We start from the raw sequence: 23275 nt of genomic DNA, 5'->3' as shown, positions 1-23275 counted from the left end.
ATAATTTGCTAAACAAATCTTGCCACATCAGACAAGATGATTTTCTGGATTTGTTTTCTCATTTTGACTCTCATAGTTGTGGTCTACCTATGATGTCAATTACAGGCCTCTCTCATCTTTTTAAGTGGGAGAACTGGCACAATTGGTGCCTGACTAAATACTTTTTCCCCCACTGTACCAGGAAACAGTAGATTAGGTCTGAATATAGGGCACTTGTTGGGCATTGCCACTGTGTAGGCACATATAGATAAGTTTCCAAAATGGGGTCACTTGTGGGGGGTTTCTACTGTTTAGGCACATCAGGGAGTTACACCCGGTTCTGGCGCTGCCCCTAGTTCTGGTCCCTCACCCGCTGCTGCTCCCGAGGCTGTTCCTGTACCTCTGCGAGGTCCCTGTCTGGATCCTCGCTCTGTCTGTCCCTTGGCATCCTGCTGCTGCTTCTCTCTCCCCCACTTCCTGGCACGCTGCCAGCAGGCCTCCAGGGAGAATGCTAAGGACACATTCGCTTACCTCCAGTCTCTTAAAGTGACAGCGTGCATTTTTTGAAAATTTCAATTAACCAATAGCAGCGTACTGATTACTACTTCTGGCCCCTCCGTCATAGGGTATCTGCTCTTGTTATTTCCGGTTCTGTACCTGTTCTGTCTGCGCTGATATAGCATTCCATTTTGCACTCTGCTTATACTGTTTGTTTCCGCAGAATATCAGTGACCAGTTGTTCGGCTATCTCAAGACAACACCTGTACCTTTATAATCAAGTGCCATCCCATTCCACCACTTGCCATCTGAACCCCTGGATAACGCTAAAGGTGCCAGAGCCAGCTTCCTCCCATCTACCTGGAATGTGACTTCCCTCGCCAGATCCAGCTTCATATCTCATACCCGGTGTCCGCCGGTCAGCTCCACCATATCTGTTATATCTGTTTACCAGTTTTTCCCTCTGGGACAGCTGCCATGTGTCCAGGGTCTAACTGGAGGTAGCACCTGTGTCCCCCAGGTATTCCACTCTGGTCCTGTTCGTGGGATCTTGTTATGAATACCCGGGGCTCACTAGTTACATGCCCTTCAGAGCCCCTTCAGAGCCCCCCAAACCGAGGTCTCGAGATTCCACTAAAAAAATTAAAAACGAATGTGAACTTCATCACCTGTGCCTCCGCTTCCATTCGTTACGGAGTGCTCCGGCCATGGAACTCATTGGATCCCAGAGACTTCAGACTGTGGAACTTTGCCAAGAGGTGACCCATCTAAAGGATCAACAGGATAAGATCACGACTTATCTTCACAGCTTGTCTACCCGCATGGATTCCCTGCTGTCCCTGACAGCAACTGACTCGTCTACCCACACCCAGGTACCTGCCTGCATGCAGTTAAAGGTCCTCACCTGGCAGCCCCCACCTGCTTCCATGGCGATCCCACTCAGTGTCGGGGTTTCATTAATCAGTGCACGCTGCACTTCAAAATCCTGGGTCATATGTTTGCTTCTGCCCGAGCTAAGGTGGGCTTCATAATGTCTCAAATTGCCGGAGAGGCCCTTGCCTGGCTGAACCCTCTATGGGAGAGAGGGGATCCTCTGATTAATGATCTCCAGTCTTTTCTAGAAGCATTTCGCAGCACCTTTGATGAACCTTGTCTTGTCACGTCGACAGCTTCAGCTCTGCTCTGCCTACGTCAAGGAACACTCTCGGTGGCTCAGTATGCTGTTTGGTTCTGCACTCTGTCGTCTCTCGTCCGAATTTTCCTGGAACACTGAGTCCTTGCTGGCTACCTTCTGGGAGGGTTTGTTGGGAAGAATCAAGGATGAGCTGGCGGGACGGGACAGGCCTACCACCTTGGATGACCTGATATCCCTTGCAACCTGAATAGATCTGCATTTTCTGGAACATGCCAAGGAGATCAAATGAGACAAAAGGCCTTACCACCTGGGCTCTACTTCACCTAAGTCAGCTACCTCATCTTCCTCCCCTGAGGCCATGGAGGTTGATCATGTAAGTTTGACCAGCCACCGCCAGGAGGCGCATCTCAAACAGGGAAGTTGTCTCTACTGCAGTAGTTTCGAACACCTGATTCGTACCTGTCCAAATAGGTCGGAAAACTCCAGTGCCTATGTTCGGTTGGAGAGGCCACCCTAGGTAGAGAACATTCCTCTCCATCATTGCAAATCTCGGTCACCGTGTCCGTCAGAGCAATAGAATTCTCTGAACTCTGTTTGCTGGATTCTGGAGCTGCAGGGAACTTCATCCAGCAGGTGGTTGTGGATCGTTACTGCTTACCAGTCCAATGTCTTCCTGATCCGTTGCGGGCGACCGCTTTAGATGGCAAACCACTGACCGAGGCCGTTCGCTTCCAGACCAAGCCTGTGGAACTCCTGGTAGGTCTAACGCATTCTGAAAGAATCCATTTTTATGTGTATCCTGGTTTGTCTCATCCTTTACTTTTAGGTCTACCATGGCTTCAGATGCATGAACCGGTCCTAAACTGGAGAACAGGAGAGGTTCTATGTTGGGGAGATTGCTGCATGCAACGATGCCTAACCCAGATTCATCCCATTTCACCTCCAGTGTGACCAGTTTCCCTATCAGGGTTACCTTCCTCTTACTGGTCCTTCTCTGATGTTTTGGGGAAAAAAGAGGCTGATAGACTACCTCCACACAGGTCGTATGACTGTCCGATTGATCTTCTCCCTGGAACATCTCCCCCTCCGGGGAGAGTTTATCCTCTTTCTCAAGCAGAGACTCAGGCCATGCCAGACTACATCCAAGAGAAACTGGCAAGAGGATATATCCGAAAGTCATCTTTGCCGGCAGGAGCAGTATTCTTCTTTGTGAAGAAAAAGGTCGGATCCCTGCGGCCCTGTATTGACTACTGGGGCCTAAACCAGATCACGGTAAAAAACAGATATCCGTTATCTGTTATTTGAGAGCTGTTTGATCGTCTCTGAGGGGACAAGATCTTTACAAAATTGGATCTCAGAGGGACCAACAACTTGATCTGAATCCGAGAAGGAGACAAATGGAAAACAACCTTCAACACCCGTGATGGCCACTATGAATACCTGGTAATGCCATTTGGCCTAAGCAATGCACCCGCAGTCTTTCAGGAATTTGTTAATGACATTTTCAGGGACCTGCTCTATACTTGTGTCACTGTCTACCTGGATGACATTCTGATCTTCTCTGCAGACTTGGCCTCGCACCGGAAGCAAGTGCGTCTGCTCCTACAAAGACTCAGAGAGAACAGGCTTTATGCCAAATTTGAGAAATGCCTCTTTGAACAATCCTCTTTGCCTTTCCTCGGTTAGACTAGGTTCACATTTGCGATTGAGTCTGCAGCACATCGTCCACAACCGCGAATGCATGCAAATACGCATGCATGATAACGCAGCGTTTTTTATCCGCATCAGCTTACGCAACGTTTGCACGCATTTGCATGCATTTTTGCATGTGCTCGCGTTTTTTAAGCGCATGCGTTTGATAGGAAAAAAATTTTCAAGGAGAATTTCCTTGAAACAAGCCACGCCAAATGGGCGTGGCTCATGGGATTTCTGTATATAAACCCTTGATCAGATGAAATCCTCACACTTTGCTCCTGTATCCTGTGTCAAAATGGATCTTCGCATGGAGAGTTTCTATCGGGATCTGGATTTGGATGTCAACTTGTTTCTTTGCTTTGCATTTGCTTGTGAGCAAGAATGTAAAAGAGAAAAAACAGAGAAGACGGTGTTGGTGCTTTGGCAGCACCCGAATCTTGAGCTCCAACAGAGCCATGGAGCCTACCACTCCTTATTCAGTGAGCTCCGTGAAAACTTGGAGAAATATTTCGAGTACACGAGGATGTCTCAAGACAGCTTCATGGAATTGCTGGTCCGTGTACAAGGAGCCATCAGCAGGCAGGACACCCAGCTCCGTAGAGCGATTCCTGCTGAAGAACATCTGCTGGTGACACTAAGGCCGGCGTCACACTGGCGTATTGCATCCGATGCGAGATCATCGGATGCGATATGCTAATGACACTTGGCTCCTGCTTGCAGCAGAGCAGGAGCCGAGTGTCATGCGTTTGTGCTCCGATTCTCTCGCACAGGGAGGATCGGAGCACAGCTGCGGAGGAGGAGGAGAAATTAATTTCTCCATCTCCTCCATTGCTGGGGTCCGCTTATAAGGCACAGCACTCGGATGATATCCGAGTGGTGTGCGCTGTCTCACTCGCACCCATAGGCTTATATGGGTGTGAGTGAGCTGAGAGTTTTCCTCGGTCCGAGACAATCGCAGCATGCTGCGATTGTCTCGGACCGTGGAAAACGGCCGACAAAAAGTCGGCTGGTGGGAGCTGCCCCATAGCTGAACATTGGTCCGAGTGCAATGCGATTTTTTATCGCATTGCACTCGGCCGTTTAAAACGCCAGTGTGACGCCGGCCTAAGGTATGTAATATTTAAACATTAACACCTGTCATAATTCTTATTGTTCTGCAATGTACTTAATATTTTTCCCTTTTTTGTTTTGCTAAAATACTGTCCTAAATATTATTGTTATAAGCCATGTCCTTTTCATTATTTTTTTTCTTTCTCTGTTTTGCAAAACCCCAGTAATAAATATTATTGTTCTGATGTTTTTTCTCTTTCTCTGTTCAGCTGGCTACTGGAGAGAGCCTATCATCGCTCCATTTCCAGTTCCAGATAGGAATTTCCACACTGCAGGAAAGTGAAGGACAGCATCCAATCCTGGTGAAGTATAAAAAGTCCTTTATTTAGCATGCTTGAAAAAGACCTATATGGTTGAAACGTTGCATTTGGTACAATAAAGGACTTTTTATACTTCACCTGGATTGAATGCTGTCCTTCTCTTTGCTGCGGTATGTACTTTTCAATTTGGGTCCAGTGGAACTAGGACGGGCATCCCTATATCAGTTGTGCTGTCGGCTATTTTCTAATGTTAGGAATTTCCACACTATCTGTGATTGTCGCAGACACCTGCCGGGCTTTGTGGGATGTTCTCTGTGAGGAATTTATCCCCCTACCCACAACGGAAATCTGGCCGGAAAATGCAGATAAATACTGGCAAATTTGTAATTTCCCCAACTGTTTGGGAGCAGTGGATGGAAACATATTATAATTACCAAACCAGCTGGAACTGGATACGAGTACTTTAATTATAAAAAATATTTTTCCATAGTGCTCATGGCGATAGCAGCTGCGGACTGTAGGTTTGTTGCCTTGGACATAGGATCTTTTGGCCTTGGTAATGACTCCCAGACATTTAAAAACTCAGACATGGGCCAACAGTTGTATGGCAATCATTTCAATTTCCCCCTGCCGCAACCTCTTCCCAACACTCAAGACCCGCCAATGCCATTTGTTGTGGTTGGGGATGAGGTCTTTCAGATGTGTGGAAACCTCCTTGGCAGGTGGAAGGCTTCTACCTGACCTGCCAAGGGGATTCCGCTTGTCTCTGGACTCCTAATGTACTTGTTACCAGTGCCCTGGACTGTGGCCAACCATTTGCAGTAAACCAGGTAAAGACTTACAACTTGTCTCCTCCATTTATTTATCGGCACATACCATCATCTTGGCCACACACCATAGGACCCCTGGGGACCCTGCTTCACCTGTGGGAAGTGTAACATCTGTGCTGCCGCAACATCCCCCAGGGGACCCCTTTAATGCAGCGTCGGTCCAACTACTGACTGAACTCCACAGGTGGCATCACAACAAACTTTGAACATTTTCCACTTTAACGTTGAGGCCCAGGGCCACAGACCGGGTCGCAGCCACCGTGACATCCCCCCTTGCGACCGGACCCGGTACCAAGTACCCCACTGCCCTGCGGGCGACTCACATCCCAAGCCTGGATAACCCCTTTTATTCTCTCTTTGAAGCTTCGATTTCACTATGGCATCTGATCACCTTCTTATCGCTATTAACCTGCTGATAACCCTATATTTCCAGGTTAATAGCGTTAACCAACATGGCAGGTTCCACTTAACATTACTGGTGATTTCCAAATTCAATAAATATTCTGAGGTGTAAGGTAGTTTAGCCATTAACACTTATTTTCCTAATGTGAACTGCATAATTATTGATGTGATTTCACTCAGTGCAATAATAGAAGCATAGCATTATTTAACATTAGTAATATTTTAGTAAAAATCTACTTAGATGTGCTTTGACCAATCTAATAATTGGGCAGAGATTTGTATCACTAGTTAATATACTCTAAAAATGTATGTAAGAATGCAGCCATATGTATTTGTCAGTAAACTGTAAAAGGGGTAAAGGAAAACATTTGCGAATGTTAAAGGGGTTGTTTGGCCTTAGGCTACAAGTCTGCAGTCATAGAGTGACTGCAGACTTGTGAATCTTCACAGAGCACACACTGCAGGGTGTGACCATTCTCATGTCCAGAGAGCGGCAGGTCATGTGACCGAAAGTATGCAATTTTCATACTTTTGGACTCATTCCAACTAGACAGAGTACACATCCTCGCTCAATACACTTGTCTTGAACGAAGCCACATCCATCTAGTGAGCAAGTGACTGCATGTATACAAGTCAGATACTTGCCATCATATGTCCGCTGCTGGCACCAAAGAATCTTCACAGCACGCACAGTGTGAGGTTTCACAAGTCTGCAGTCACAGAATAACTGTAGACTTGCTACCTAAAGCTGGACAACTCCTTTAAGCCAGTGAAGGTCTGACTGATAGGATTGCCATCACCCACTAGAATAAGGTACCCAACCCATGTATGAAGTTCTTGTTTGTAGCTGCAGATACTGCATTTCAAGACTGCTCTTTGGGAGTATAAGATACAGTGGGGCTCCTCACTAGCAACACTTGTTCATTTACTTCATTTGTTATACATTTACGCTGTGTTCTATGATAATGTGCTTTTTTGTGTATGTTTCATTATTTCTTTAATTGGAATGAAAGAAAATACATTTTTTATCAATTTTATTGCATGCATATCAGTAATTACATAGACAAATAGTTTTTAACAGTATTATTGATAATTAGGGTACAAAACCCAGTATTCATGGTGAGAAAACCACTCCTTGGAAAAAGATGAGAAAATTGCTGTTCTTTGCTAAGAAAAACATAAAGGGATGATCTGCAGTAAATGGTTCCCGTTTAGGCAAGCTGGTTACACTGACTCCAGCACCGGTGGCAGCAGCTGCTTCAGTACCCTCCTCATCTACGTCTATAGAAGATTTATGGACAAAACTTGACAGAACTAAACCCTTTGTACTAGATATTCCAGATAAATCAGCATTTCCTTGGAAAATATCTGTCATTCCTAATGTCTTTAATGTCGACGTTACATCATAGCCTTCTTCCAGTTTAAATTTTGGGATCATCACATCAACTTCCTTCTCCCTTAAATTTTTTCTTTGGGCCCAGGTGGCCAGTAAGTCAGGAGTTGCCTTTGATAGTAGCTAAAAGAGAAATTAAATAGGAAACCATAGTAAATAATAAGCTTTTATTGCTTCTCTGAAACTGAAATAATCAATACCACATATCTCCAAGCAAGTTTATTAAAACTACATAAACTGCTCTGGATAGAAACAAATGAATAGCCTTTTCCGGCCCAAAGTGAAAACAAACAGGAAACAAAATAGTCCATATGGTCCTGCGGGTCCGCCAGCTCAGGTCAGTGTCTTTAGGAACACACACTGGAGGTCTCCACACCTCCAGTCAGACACCGAATGAGAAATCTCTCATTTTATTAGCCAAACCACTCCCCTGGGGTTGGGATATGTGAGCGGTCATTCCCACCCATATCTTATGAGCGCTCATAAAATCCGGCCCTGCAATGGCCAAATAACTCTCTCAGCACTATAGGTGCTGGAGCATACTTCCGAGCTTAGATCATCGCAGCTAATAGCTGCAATGACACATATCTCCCCTCAAGGACTCGTCTGGCGACCATCTTACACTCCTAATGAATCTGGAGAAACGTGCACCTTTTAATGAATCAGGAGCTTCTGACTCCACCATGTCCCCTCATCAAGACTGGTGAAAAAAATGGGTCTTGATGAATCAGGGCCTTTGTTTCTTATTAGAATAAATGTCTAAAATAATTTAAAACAGTTTATAATATCTTGTGTGTGGCTGATAACATGTTTGCTCCCGATTTCTCATGTCATGATCTTGTGTAGATTGAAATTACCAATTACATCAAAGTCTAAACTTCTCTTGGCTTCAATAGAGTGTTTGTGTGGAATAAATGATTTGAATGGCCACATGTTTGTCTCAGTATAAAGCAGGAACATTTTTTTTTACAATTTAGCTCCTGTGGATCTGCAGGTGCTCAAGTCACTAAAACTCCTGTTAGTATAGGAAGAAGATATTATGTCTTGTAATGAGAAGAAATTGGTCAAATAGTAAGTTTATGGAAGTTAGGGTTGACACCTCTTTCACCCAAAAATGCTGGACAAGGTTAAGAATGGAGCCTGGCTGTGGAGTCATGGCTAATCACTGTACATACTTGTTTGTCATCATTTCCAACCAGGAATTTATACACTATTGTTGTGTTTGACTTCTTTTCTGCAATTTGTGAAAATACAATTGTCATGCACTACTATGGGATTTTTTTCCTGAACATCTCTGTAGAGGGTAGAGTAGAGAATCACACTATTCTATAGAGCGGTAAAATATATACCGATTATCGGCCTGATGGAGGCCAAAAGGCAAAGACCATTGTGAAACCACCTTGTATTTCTGTTTACATGGCTGCATAGGCAGGGAGTATGTTGTGTGCAATTCTTTTCTGCATTGCCCCTACAATTTCCCACCAATGCCAGTTCCAAACTTGGCCTAGTACTGAGACTGCTGGCATTCAGCTGCTGGATGGACAGGCAAAGGAGCAGTATTCAATTCACATAGGAAGCAACTTTACTGTGCACTTATTTGCTACTGACCAGGGACGCCATCAGGACATTACTGCCATTACCTGTGTATGGGGCCTGGTGAGCAGAAGCAAAGAGGGGAGGGGTCTGGACTGGATGAGACACACTGGACAGCCTACTGCTGATGTCACTTAGGCTGTGCAGACTCCTCGCCTGACGCGGTGAACTTGACAGGGTGGGAAAATGTTCAGAAACTTTCCCACGCTAATTAGTTCATGTCCGGTCAGGCGGGGAGGCTGTGCAGGCAGCTTTTCATTCATTACACAGTGGTTTACAGTCGGGGTGGTAGCATTAGCACTGCTCCAGGTTGTAAACTATTTAACCCCTTGAGATGGATTGCAGCGTGGAACTTGACTGTACGGCGGACAGGTATGGGATATTGTTGCTTTTTTATTTTAGATTTTTTACAGGTGATTGAGGGCTTCACTTGGATTACCAGTAACAATAAAATGGTCAAACAGTGTTTAGTGTTTTATTTCATTAAAATACTTTATTCTGCATGTGTGTGTTTATTTAATCCTTTACAAACTATAAGATTAGTATTTGATAGGTGTCTTATTGACACCTCTCTATTACTAAGCCAGGCTTAATGTCACCTTACAATAAAAAGGTGACATTAACCCCTTATTACCCCATATGCCACTGCTACAGGGCAATGGGATGAGAGAGGTTAAGTGCCGGAATTTTCTGGGGTGGCTGGAGGCAGATGTTTGTAGCCTTGGGGCAATAACCATGGTCCCTCTCTAGGCTATTAATATCTGTCCTCAGTTACTGGCTTTCCCTCTCTGGCACCGAAAATTGTGCGGGAACCCACGCCAATTTTTTACGTGAAATCATATTAAATATATACAGGTCCCAAATTTTACACACACATGCTAGTAACATTATTAGACACTGACATCTATAAATCTAACTGTTCTGCAATGGTTTACTATATGTAAACCATGACTCCTATCCTGTCGGCTTCTGCAATGATTGTACAGAAGCTGACAAATGAATTATTGGTTATACTGCTATCTATCTGTCTATGAAATATAAAGACATATATATGTGTGTGTATCACTGACATATATATGTATTCTATGTGTATATATCTATTCTATCTTTTCTATTTTTAACCTGTCAGTGTGATTTTTACAGTAGTCGGACATGAATGGCTGACTTTTCAAAGGACACTGGTGTGTAAAAATCGTACAGCACTCACATGTTTTCTTTTTTTTTAACTTACATTGGCAAGTCTTGTCTGAGATATGCAGCAAATCGCAGCATGCTGCGATTTTTTTCCTCAGTCTGATTTCGGCTGAGAAAAAACTCGCTAATGAGATGTCGCCTATTGAATAACATTGGTCTGAATGCAATCCGATTTTTTATCTGATTGCACTCGTCCGTTTTTCTCGCGAGTATGAGTCCTAATGTGGAATGTGGTCGTGGTGCCCCGACGTACGTTTCATCCTTTGCTTCATCAGGCCCTTGATTGGATATAACTATGCAAATGCAACATGTGGTCCTCCATTGCATTTCTCTGTTAAACTTATATGTACTTTAAATTGATCAATTTTTCAATAATGTTTAAAGAAATATTATTTTTAAAGAGAGTATATGCACCTATTTTCATTTGGGTGGTATTCATAGCTAAGGTGTGTCTTTAATAATTATTTGCACATGCTCTATATGTTGGTAGTCTTTTGTCCAAAACAGAAGCTAATGGCTGTGTATGTGACATGGTGTTCGATAGGAACTGTCAATGTGAGATTGGTGAGGACTTTGTGGAAAAGTGATCGGTGAGACCCTGGAAGGTTCGAGGGGTGGAGGCAGAACTAAGTGTAGCTTGTGCAGACTCTCAAGGGGCCAAGAAAATTTTGGCAGCGTGGGGCCTTGAAATTCTTGGTGGCAGCCCTGCTACAGCTAGTAAAAATAGTTAATTTTTACAAGCTTCTAAGTACAAATTCTAGCTATGGCGGTAATTTACTGGCTACCCTGGGGCAGTGTGCATCTAAGATATAGTGCACTGAAGTGAGAAAAGTAAGGGGCTTTGGAGAATGGAGTTGGGCCTAACTAGGGCAGTAGTGACCTTCAGATGTGACTATTGCAGGTCGGTACCTAAACTTTAAGATCTGAACTCATCTGTTACCTATATTAAGCCAGATGGAGAGAAAAATTCTGGAGAACAAGCTACAGTGTGATGAAACAGAAAAAAAAACAAAAACTGGTCCCGGACGCATCCTACATCATTTACAATTGAGGGCAGAGCAAACTACTGAAGTGCACATGCACCGGGAAAGATCAAAAGAATGCATGCTCACTGCAGTACTTTGCTCAGGGCAGAGAGAGAAGTACGCCTGCGCAGAAGCGCAAGGGAAAACTGTGTGGATGAAGTAGGATGCATCATCCACATGAAGCACAAACGGAGGTTGGCATCGCAAGTAGAGAGGAGGCACCGGACCAAGACCAGTCATGCCCATCGGACCGCCCTGTAGGTGAGTACAATACAGAGTCTTTTTTTTTTGCCTTGCAGGGCGAACTGGAGTCATATGCTGTCACATCGGGTTGAAAGGTTATATAGGAAAAAATGATGACAAGTTCCCTTTAAAGAAGAAAAAAATGTATATATTTGCAAGGTGGGTATTGTCATTGTTGTACTTATGAGGTTTCCAGGTTATTTTTAATGCACAATGAACGCTGCAAATACAACCTCCCCAAAACTATGGTAGAATTGCATTTTTTCACCTTTTTATTCCACTTGTAAGTTTTTTCCCCTTCTTTTTTTAGTACACTGTATGGTAAAATGAATTATTTCATTGAAAACTACAATTTCTCCTGCAAAAACAAGCCCTACTATGACTATGTTCACAGGAAAATAAAAAAGTTATGACTCTTGGAAGAAGAGGATCGGTAGCTGCTATATTTGGGGTGAAAGGTCACACACTGAAAACCCACCCACTTACAGATCTTCTGCTTTTACTGACTCTCACTCTGGCTGACCGGGCCATCCATTTATTGTATAGATGGTCATTTATTTGTTAGAGAACATCTGCAAGGAAACTGTTTCCAAACCACACTTTTGGTTATTACAACTGATCACTTGGATTTCAAGGAGATAGATCATAGGTGATCAGCTCATAGCTAGGGCATTTACCATTAGGTAAGGGGTTGTATAATTAGACAACTCATTTTAATGATCCTATGGATTACATTGTGTTGCAGTTTTTGTAATATTTGATATTTTACATTACCTCTTTGATTCCATCAGTTTCATCTGGCAACACAATGATCATACATAGGTCTTCTTCATATGGAAGCATTAAAGCCTTGCTCTTAAACTCTGGTAGGGCAAGATATTTGAACTTCCCACTCTGAGACATCATCTGAATGGTCTTCTTTTCATTCTAGAAGGAGCAAAACATATATCCATTTTTCGAGAAATGCATCAATTATCACAAGCACTAAGAAACGCATGGAAAATGCACATTTCAGTCCAAAGGTAAAGTTTGGACACTTATGAATATGCCATGAATTGCTAATGGGTGAATAATCTCTGGACCCACAGATATACAAAGTGCAGAGGTCCCACAAAACCTGAGAGTTTGGCTATATTTGTAACTGCCTTAGAAGTAAATGGAGGGAACTCACAGTCACGTGCTATCACCTCTCTATTCAATCTCCTTCTGAATGCACTAGGTGGGTTAAAGGACCTCCATTCTCCTCTGTCATATGTGCAGGTGCAGTCATATGCTTTAAAGATCTAAAAGTGTATGTGCTATCAGATTTAACAATACAAATGACATACATTATTATTGAAATGCTTAGACCTGATTAGGCTGGGAAAATTACTTTGCAAAACATTATACATCTATTCTATTAAAGATTTATAAAGCTTTCCTGCCTAATAAATGCCAATTTTAAGAAAACGTTCAAGGATTATACAGAATTCTGACATGGATATTTAACCCGTTAATGACCAGAAGTATTTTTGATTTTCATTTTTTGCTCCCCTTCTTCCCAGAGCCATAAAGTTTTTTATTTTTTTTGGTCAAAATGGCCATGTGAGGGCTTATTTTTTGTGGGACGAGTTGCACCTTTGAATAACACTATTGGTTTTAACTTATTGTGTACTGGAAAACGGGAAAAAATTCCAAGTGCGGTGAAATTGCAAAAAAGTGCATTTCCACAGTTGTTTTTTTTTTTACCATGTTCACTAAATGCTAAAACTAACCAGCCATTATGATTCTCCAGGTCATTACGAGTTCATATACACCAAACATGTCTAGGTTCTGTTTAATTTAAGTGGCAAAAAAAAATGCCAAACTTTGTTCAAAAAGAAAAATTGTGCCATTTTCCAATACCTGTAGCATCTCCATTTTTCATTATCTTAGGTTGGGTGAGGGCTTATTTTTTGCACATCGAGCTGATATTTTTAATGATATAATTTTCGTGTACATATAATCCTTTGAACGCTCATTATTGCAATTTAATGCAATGTTGCGGTGACCAAAAAAATGTAATTCAGGAGTTTTTATTTTTTTTCTCATTACGCTGTTTAGCAATCAGGTTCATTTTTTTTTATATTGACAGATCGGGCGATTCTGAACTCGGCAATACTAAATATGTGTATGTTTTTGATTTTTTTATTGTATTATTTTGAATGGGGCGAAAGGGGAGTAATTTGAACTATTTTTTTATTTTTTTATTTTTTTTCAAAACATTTTATTTTTACTTTTGGTATGCTTCAATAGTCTCCATGGGAGAGTAGAAGCTGCCATAATCCGATCTGCTCTGCTACATACAGGCGATGTCAGAATTGCTCACTTGCTATGAGCACCAACAACTAGGTGGCTCTCATAGCAATCTGGTAGTGACAACCATAGAGGTCTGCTGGAGACCTCTGGTTATCATGCCAACCCATTGGTGACCCGTAATCATGTGACGGGGTCACAGATGGGCGGAATGGAAGCGCGAGTTAAATGCCGGTGTCAGAGATTGACAGCGGCATTTAACTAGTTAACAGTCGTGATTCCAGTGGCGGCTGTTTGAGGCACATATCAGCTGTTCAAAACAGCTGACATGTGCCGGAAAAATGTTGGCTCAGCGCCGGAGCCCATATCAAAGGGAGGGAGTCCGACATCGGCGTACTATTACGCCCAAAGTTGGAAAGGGGTTTAAGAATGTACATCAGGTCTAATAGATCTCTTTAGTAATGTCCCAGTTTGTACTGCAAAGTTTGTTGACTATCCTCTTTTACTACCTAACTGGGTTGAAATATGATTCTTTTTGCAATAGCACATTTCTGCAACAGATTTCCTATACCTTATTCACATGGAAAGTTCCTTCTTTTGTATTTGTTGGATTGAATTTGTTTGCCCATTTCCCCTTAAAGTAAATTGCATTTACTAATGCCACAACTGATGATTCATTAAGGGATCCCTTTTCATAAAGGTTGGTTATTTTACCTGGAATTACAAAAAGAGCAAAAAACGAGACATGTTATAAATGAATTATTTGACCTTGTGGATGGGATTGAGAATAAAGTGTCAATCTTTGCTGACGACACCAGCTATGTAAGATATTAAAAACTGATCTTGACATTACAATATTGCAAAACAATCTGGATAAGATGTCTGAATGGGCAAACACTTGGCAAATGAGATATATTGTTGATAAATGTAGAGTATTGCACCTAGGAAGGAGTAACTCTATTGCTGCATATACATTAAATGGAAAAATAGTCAGAAATACAGACAAGGACTTGGGTATTTTGTTTACAAGTAAACTGAGCAGCAGTACTCCATGTCAAGCAGCAGCTGGAAAAGCAAACAAGAATTTAGAGTGTATAAAAAGAGGGATAAAATCCCATGATTCCAATGTATTGTTACTTCTCTATAAATCACTTGTGAGGTCACATCTAGAATATGGAATCCAGTTTTTAGATCCACATATTAAAAAGGACAATCAGAAGTTACACTCAGTTCCAATGCTGGTAACTATGGTCTCTCATATGATGAGAATTTGGAAATGTTGGCCTTGTATATCATAGTAAAAATATTTCTGAGAAGATCTCATTTGTATGTATAAATGCATGTGTGGTCAATACAAAGGACTGGCACATGACTTATTCCTTCCAAAGACCATACTAAGGACCATCAGGAACTCATTGCAGGTGGAAGAAAGGAGATTCCAGCAACTTAATAGAAAAGGTTCTTTACAGTCAGAGCAGTCAGACTGTGGAATGCTCTACCTCAACAGGTAGTCATTACAGACACTATAACAGCTTTTAATAAAGGGCTGGATAATTTCCTCAGTACACATAACATTGTGGGTTAAAGATAATCTAGTGACAAAAAATGTATAATTGGTGAGAGAGAGGTCGAACTTGATGAACCTAGGGCTTTTTTAAACCTATGTGACTATGTAACTCTTGTCAGTATACTGGAAGTTTAAATAGGGTGTGGTACTTCCTACAGCACTGAGGCAATTATTCCTGCTGCTGATTCTGTCTAACTGGGTGACTCCATAAGACCCAACCAAACAACTATTTTTGGCTGGACAGTGCCTACTCTAACAAGAGCTATTGTCCATGATGTGCTGCCCACAAAATTAATATGGTGGCTCCAAGTGACTGCAGTAGAGGTAGTTGGAGAAGGTCCAGATATGGATGTGACAGTAGGTTTACTCATTACTCATAAAATATTCTATTTAAATTTACAAATATATATATATAAATATATATATATATATATATATATATATATATATATACAGTACAGACCAAAAGTTTAGACACACCTTCTCATTTAAAGATTTTTCTGTATTTTCATGACTATGAAAATTATACATTCACACTGACTGCATCAAAACTATGAATTAAAATGTGGAATTATATACTTAACAAAAAAGTGTGAGACAACTGAAATTATGTCTTATATTCTAGGTTCTTCAAAGTAGCCACCTTCTGCTTTGATGACTGCTTTGCACACTCTTGGCATTCTCTTGATGAGCCTCAAAAGGTAGTCACCGGGAATAGTCTTCCAACAATCTTGAAGGAGTTCCCAGAGATGCTTAGCACTTGTTGGGCCTTTTGCCTTCACTCTGTGGTCCAGTTCACCCCAAACGATCTCGATTGGGTTCAGGTCTGGTGACTGTGGAGGTCAGGTCATCTGGCGCAGCATCCCACCACTCTCCTTCTTGGTCAAATAGCCCTTACACAGCCTGGAGGTGTGTTTGGGGTCATTGTCCTGTTGAAAAATAAATGATGGTCCAACTAAACGCAAACCGGATGGAATAGCATGCCGCTGCAAGATGCTGTGGTAGCCATGCTGGTGCAGTATGCCTTCAATTTTGAATAAATCCCCAACAGTGTCACCTGCAAATCACCCCCACACCATCACACCTCCTCCTCCATGCTTCACGGTGGGAACCAGGCATGTAGAGTCCATCCATTCACCTTTTCTGCGTCACACAAAGACACGGTGGTTGGAACCAAAGATCTCAAATTTGTACTCATCAGACCAAAGCACAGATTTCCACTGGTCTAATGTCCATTCCTTGGGTTCTTTATCCCAAACAAGTCTCTTCTGCTTGTTGCCTGTCCTTAGCAGTGGTTTCCTAGCAGCTACTTTACCATGAAGGCCTGCTGCACAAAGTCTCCTCTTAACAGTCGTTGTAGAGATCTGTCTGCTGCTAGAACTCTGTGTGGCATTGACCTGGTCTCTAATCTGAGCTGCTGTTAACCTGCGATTTCTGAGGCTGGTGACTCGGATAAACTTATCCTCAGAAGCAGAGGTGACACTTGGTCTTCCTTTCCTGGGGCGGTCCTCATGTGAGCCAGTTTTTTGTAGCGCTTGATGGTTTTTGCCACTGCAGGTGGGGACACTTTCAAAGTTTTCCCAATATTTTGGACTGACTGACCTTAATTTCTTAAAGTAATGATGACCACTCGTTTTTCTTTACTTAGCTGCTTTTTTCTTGCCATAATACAAATTCTAACAGTCTATTCAGTAGGACTATCAGCTGTGTATCCACCAGACTTCTGCACAACGCAACTGATGGTCCCAACCCCATTTATAAGGCAAGAAATCCCACTTATTAAACCTGACAGGGCACACCTGTGAAGTGAAAACCATTCCCGGCGACTACCTCTTGAAGCTCATCAAGAGAATGCCAAGAGTGTGCAAAACAGTCATCAAAGCAAAAGGTGGCTACTTTGAAGATCCTAGAATATAAGACATAATTTCAGTTGTTTCACACTTTTTTGTTAAGTATATAATTCCACATGTGTTAATTCATAGTTTTGATGCCTTCAGTGTGAATGCACACTTTTCATAGTCATGAAAATACAGAAAAATCTTTAAATGAGAAGTTGTGTCCAAACTTTTGGTCTGTACTGTATATGCATGCAATTATTCCAAATAAAGTAAAAATTATAGTACACAGTGTATTGTACTAGTATGATAAGGACAAATGACTTACCATTTGTTAAGCATTTTACCCATTCATTTATTTTTTGGCTTTCTGTTTCTGCGTTATGCTTGAAATCAACAGTCTGGACCTCTGCATTGTATTCATTTTTCAGAAGCTGTACATATTGCTAAAAGAAATAATTAAAAATTCTAGAATTTTTTTTAAGTTAAAGGTGTACTCCAGGGAGTATAAAAAGTATTCACAAGCATCATTAACATTCCAGGCACTCCATAGCCTGAGTAAGCATGAAGATAAATCTTCCACTTCCATTTCGGATCCATGCCTGCTAGTTCACAGCTTCTTTAGTCAAAAGGGAGGGGGAGAAAACAAGGAGCAGATCCAATGTCAGGTTCTGTCAGCATTAGAAACAACACTATGGATGTTAGCTTTATAGTTTCTGAAGTTATTTTAAGAGAATCCTTTTTTAAATCAACTGAAGAAAAAGACGTAAGTGTGTCCTCCAAATTGAATTCTTGCTTCTTTATTTAAAAATCATGTGCATAGCCAACATTAAGATTAGGTATCAGAACATCTTCTTATGCATTTCAGAATAAAATTCCTTAATCAATCTATGAATAACTATGATTAACTAATTTTATTCCAAAACATGTAAGAAGATTTTCTGATACCTATTCTTAATGTTGGCTATGCCAGAATCTTGTATCGGCTGCTCACTCTCCCCAGTCCCACAAGCTTGCTGCTTTGGAATAATCATTGACGCTGATCTCTCCTTCAAACCACATATCAAAGCCCTTTCCACTTCCTGCCGACTTCAACTCAAAAATATGGATCCGTACATTCCCCAACCAAGGATCTGCAAAAACCCTAGTCCATATACTCATCATCTCTCGCCTTGACTACTGCAACCTCCTGCTCTGTGGCCTCCCTTCTAACACTCTCCCACCCCACCAATTTATTCTTAACTCTGCTGCCGACTAATCCATTTATCCCCCCCCAGTTATTCCCCGGCCTCTCCCCTCTATCAATCCCTTCACTGGCTCCCCATTACTCAGAGACTCCAGTTCAAAACCCTAACCATGACATACAAAGCCATCCACAACCTGTCTCCTCCATACATCTGTGACCTCGTCTCCCGGTACTTACCTACACGCAACCTCCGATCCTCACAAGATCTCCTTCTCTACTCCCCTCTTATCTCCTCTTCACACAATCGTATACAAGATTTCTCTCGCATATCACCCCTACTCTGGAACCCTCTACCACAACACATCAGACTCTCGCCTACCATCGAAATCTTCAAAAAGAACCTGAAGACCCACCTCTTCTGACAAGCCTACAACCTGCAGTAACCACCGATGTACCAAACCGCTGCATGACCAGCTCTATCCTCACCTACTGTGTCCTCACCCATCCCTTGTAGATTGTGAGCCCTCGCGGGCAGGGTCCTCTCTCCTCCTGTACCAGTCGTGACTTTTATTGTTTAAGATTATTGTACTTGTTTTTATTATGTATACCCCTCCTCACATGTAAAGCGCCATGGAATAAATGGCGCTATAACAATAAATAATAATAATAATAATAATAATAAAACATGGCGTTGGATTTTCTACTTATTTCTCCTCCTCTCTTCTGACTAAAGAAGGTGTGAACTAGCATTCATGTAAAGTGGAAGGCAGGCAGAGAACAGATAGAATGGCTGTAGCTTGGCAGGGGCTGGCAATTGAAGAGAAGATCCACTGTCATAAGCAATAGCAGGTACTGTCAGTATTAGAAACAACACTATGGATGTTAGCTTCATAAACTATAAAGCTATATATATTAGAATACTTTTTTCTCCCTGGCATACCCCTTCAAAACACACAGAGCTATGAAAAATGTGTAAGGCTGCATTGAAGAAGTTCTCTGTACTTGCCTTCCTCCTAAAATAACAATGCAGGAGCCCATTAATTAGAATTCTATTGTTTTTCTTGGAAATTAATTAGACATTGGCATTTCTTGGTTAATTTCCCAGTAAACCTTTACATCCCCTACTTACTAAGAGAATGGTAAACTCAGTTATCACTTAAGTCACACATTTCTAGCAGGAAGAACAGAGGGCAGAATTATAAGAAATGTTCCATTGTCTTTTATGAGAAAACCAAATATTGCCTAAAACTGACGTAAGAGAAGAGTTGACTGGTGCCCTAGAACTCATATAATAAGGAACACTTAAATGTACATCATTTCTCTTTTTTTACCTTTTGAGAACTAAGCTAGTAAAATGTATTGAGTTTCGAGCAGTGGTGAGCACGCTCGCCCATCACTGTTGAATTTGCAACTTACGTCTATGAATGTGAACGCCTTGTCTCCAAATATTCCACTAACAATCTTTAGTTCATATTTTTTGCCTTTCTGATCAGACAGAAGTTGTTTGATTTCTGATTTGAGTTCTTCTTCACATTCCTATAATGCACATACCATTTATTAGATAAAGAATTTCTGATAGAAGTATAGTTTGATTTGACAAGAAATGAAGTCATGACTTTTTAGCATTGTTGAAATAAGCTTTATCTCAACGTGTTCATTGAGCACTTGCTTTAAAAACTCTATGAGAAAAACAACTTGTTGGAGTAAGTGGTGCAGTAAAGGGAAGCTGTCACCAGATTTTTGCCACGTAATGCCAAAGAAGCATAATATAGTAGCAGAGACCTTGATTCCAGTGATGTGTCACTTACTGTGATGCTTAGTGTAGTTTAGATAAAAATCACTGTTTTATCAGCAGGAGATGAGCTTTGTATAAACCCGTGAGTGATGTGGACGGGGTTATACAGAGCACAGCATTCAGATAACTGCTAGACCTGCAGCAGATAAAACAGTAATTGTATCAAATTAATAGCAATCATCACAGTAAGTGACTTACCACTGGAATCAGGGTCATTGCCCCTATATCATGTTGTTCTCAGATGGAGCAGCACAAATCTGACTACAGATTCCCTTCCTTTTTTTCAGAGCACAATTTTAGCAAATAAGCAGTGTTATCTATCAGAAAAGAACTGGATTGTACTTTCCCAAGTGTTGATTCCTGAATAGACTAATTAATCTGTAACATTGGGAGAACGAGATTTATATTCTTTCATTGGACCCCCCTTCCACGTAGCACTTATGCAAGTGCACCCTCTTTACAAAACATGCAGTGTATCTTAACACTCATTTTTCTATAAATGTTTCATTGTAATTATATATCTGATTATGAGCACCGATCTAGTTATTATGTATTGTCACTTATGCCATTCATCATGCATTCATATTGCACAATGACACAATGATACAAAGCTTGGGCTTTGTTGTCTTTAAAGAAGCACTCACCATCAAAGTTCTTGTCCTTTTAATATATTTCAATCATATTATATAGCACTGTGTACTTACAATTGCTCAATTTCCCTTTCTACCCAGTTAATTCTTCTTTTTTTTCATTACATCTATGACATCACGTGAATAAAAACAGACTAGCTGAATCCTTCTAAGCTCTATGTAGAAACAGGAAGTCTTTTCTCTGCATGAGTCATCACTACAAAAGTCCCTGGTGGAGGGAGGAGCAGAGCAGTTGGGTCAAGAATTGAAAAGAGGGATGACTCATGCAAGGAAAAAGAGACCTTCTGCTTCTGCATAGAGCTTAGAAGGATTTAGCTAGTCTGTTTTTACTTACGTGATGTCGTAGATCTAATGGAAAAGAGAATAATTAACTGGGTAGAAAGGCAAAATTAGCAATTGTAAGTACACAGTTCTCAATAATACGATGAGTGCAATATATTATCAATTACTTACTCTCTTATAAAGGGCAGCCTCAGATTTGTGATAGATACTCTTGATTATGTGAAAGCAAATCATCAGGCTTTGAAGTACACAAAGATATTTATTTAGTAGTTAGGCATCCCTATTGTTGGTGAAAGGGCATGATATAGTTAAGGTTAATGGCATGGTATTTCATATTAGATGAATTTGTACCTTTAAACTTGAACATTCTTGCGACACATGAAGAACCTGGAATGAAAAAGACAATCTAGCATAAATAATTGCTATGTCAACCAAAATGAATCTGGCCTCTCACATTCATGTTTCACAATTTCAAGTATGGACCATGATGAACAGAGTGGCTCGAACTCAAGAGGCTCACAGGCAAAAGTACCTTTTCCATTTGAGACTTTGTATTTCCGCCAGCTCCTGACATAACCATTTTCAACACTGTAGCAATGCTGAGAGGTGAATAAAATATGTTCTTGTTTGGCTCAGATTTTGCGATCTCTTTCAACAGATCACATGAGAAGTTGTTAACAGCTTTACTAATGGCATCCATGATGCTTAAAATGGATCCTAGAAAAAAAATATTGTTCATAGTTTAAGTATATTACTTAAAAACCTTCATTATAATTTTGTAACTTGACCATCTCCAGCGGGTCTAGCAAGAGTTACAACTAGCAATTTAATGAGTTGACTTAGCAAACAAGGGGATTCTTATTTCAAGCAAGATTCCACTTTGTAACAATGAAGAATGCAAGCTATGAGTGCTTTAAAGAATTCCATTTAGCACTGTCTTATGTACGTATACAATAAAACGTAACATAGTAACTGTAAAGTATATTCTTGTAAATAAGTTACATTACCTTGACGGATAGCTTATACAGTCTCTGTACCTTCAGTGGAATTCAGTGGACTGGTGAGGCATTTAAAACATGCAGGCTTATATACTATTCTTCTTTACCCACTGGCATGGTGCCATGAAGTGCAATGTTTTATTAGCATATAACAACATGGCACAAAGTTTGCCTTAGCTTTGTTGACACATTCAGATTTTTTGTCTTTCAAGCAGGCTGAGCAAGTTTTTTGCATTGTTAAAGGAGTTGTCTGCTATTTTAAAAGTTCACATTAATGGACCCAAGGTGGAGTCATAAATCTAAACTTATAATCATCTTCTGGTTCAGTGCTGCTCCTCTGCCATGAGCGTGACTTCTCTGCCAGTCTCCTGGCATCAAGATCCTGTATGACATTGAGTGACCACTGTAGGATATTGATGCCAGTAGATCTGGGGGGAAGCACTAACCGGGTGCAAAAGAGTGACATCAGCCCTGGAGTATAAGTTCTTTCTTTTAAAACCTCATTTTGGGTCCATCAACCTTAAAATAGAACTGAACTTTCAACAAACTTTGCATAAATCATAGCTTAAAAGAATATAAGAAACTGAGTAATATTAGAGGAATCAGTTTCCTTCCACACTTATAAGGCACTTTTTCCTCCCCCCTGTTTCTTGAACTTGTCATCCAATCTGAAAAAAATATAAACAGCTTAAAATTAATCATGCTCACACAAGACAGACTCACAGCTCAATTTGGTGTCATAGGACACATACACTCATATATGCCATGAAGGGTGAAGTAGGAATGAGGATCAGGGAGAGGAAACAGGCAGAGAGTAACACAGAAAAATCGCTCTGAGCTTTTTAACAAGTCGTTTACTTCACATCAGAGCTTGAAACAGAACGCCCGCCAGGGCTGTGGGGTACTCGGTACCGGGTCCGGTACTTAAAGGGGTGAGCCACAGTGGCGGTGACCCGGTCCATGGCCCTGGGTGCCCATGTTAAAGGGAAAGTCTTTAAAGGGGTTTGTAAAATAATAAAAGTTCGTGACGACACCTGTGGTATTCGGTCAGTGGGGACCGACGCTGCTTAAAGGGGTCCTCTGGGGTGATGTTATGGCAGCTAAGATGGTAAGATGGTATAACTTCCTACAGGTGAAGTAGGTCCCCAGGGCTCCCAGTGTGTGGATGAGGATGGTGAGTGGTGCAGTAAAGAACGGAGGACACAGGTTTGCAGTCTCTTTACCTGGTTTACTAGAGATTTCAGGAATCCACAGTCCAGGGCACCAGATCACAGGTACAGACAAGGTCCAGCCTACTTGGAAGCAAGTTCAGAGTCCTCTTTACCAGGTGG

The 23275-nt window shown here is 41.3% G+C and overlaps 1 protein-coding gene across 1 annotated transcript; it reads right to left on the bottom strand.

Annotated features, from left to right (window-relative positions):
• Positions 1–6928: 6928 nt before the first annotated feature.
• On the bottom strand, positions 6929–22079 carry LOC143782381 (serpin B3-like). The gene is made up of 8 exons (XM_077269767.1): positions 21954–22079; positions 21479–21663; positions 21298–21333; positions 19636–19755; positions 17362–17479; positions 14203–14345; positions 12132–12284; positions 6929–7425 (listed from the first exon to the last, which is right to left on the bottom strand). Exons 2-8 carry the CDS (start codon positions 21644–21646, stop codon positions 7024–7026), a joined length of 1140 nt encoding a protein of 379 aa, XP_077125882.1. The 5' UTR covers positions 21647–21663; positions 21954–22079; the 3' UTR covers positions 6929–7023.
• Positions 22080–23275: the final 1196 nt, after the last annotated feature.

This window comes from Ranitomeya variabilis, chromosome 6 (genome assembly GCF_051348905.1).
Source record: "Ranitomeya variabilis isolate aRanVar5 chromosome 6, aRanVar5.hap1, whole genome shotgun sequence".
In the NCBI taxonomy this organism is placed as follows: Eukaryota; Metazoa; Chordata; class Amphibia; order Anura; family Dendrobatidae; genus Ranitomeya; species Ranitomeya variabilis.
This window is presented reverse-complemented; position numbering and strand designations above follow the sequence as displayed.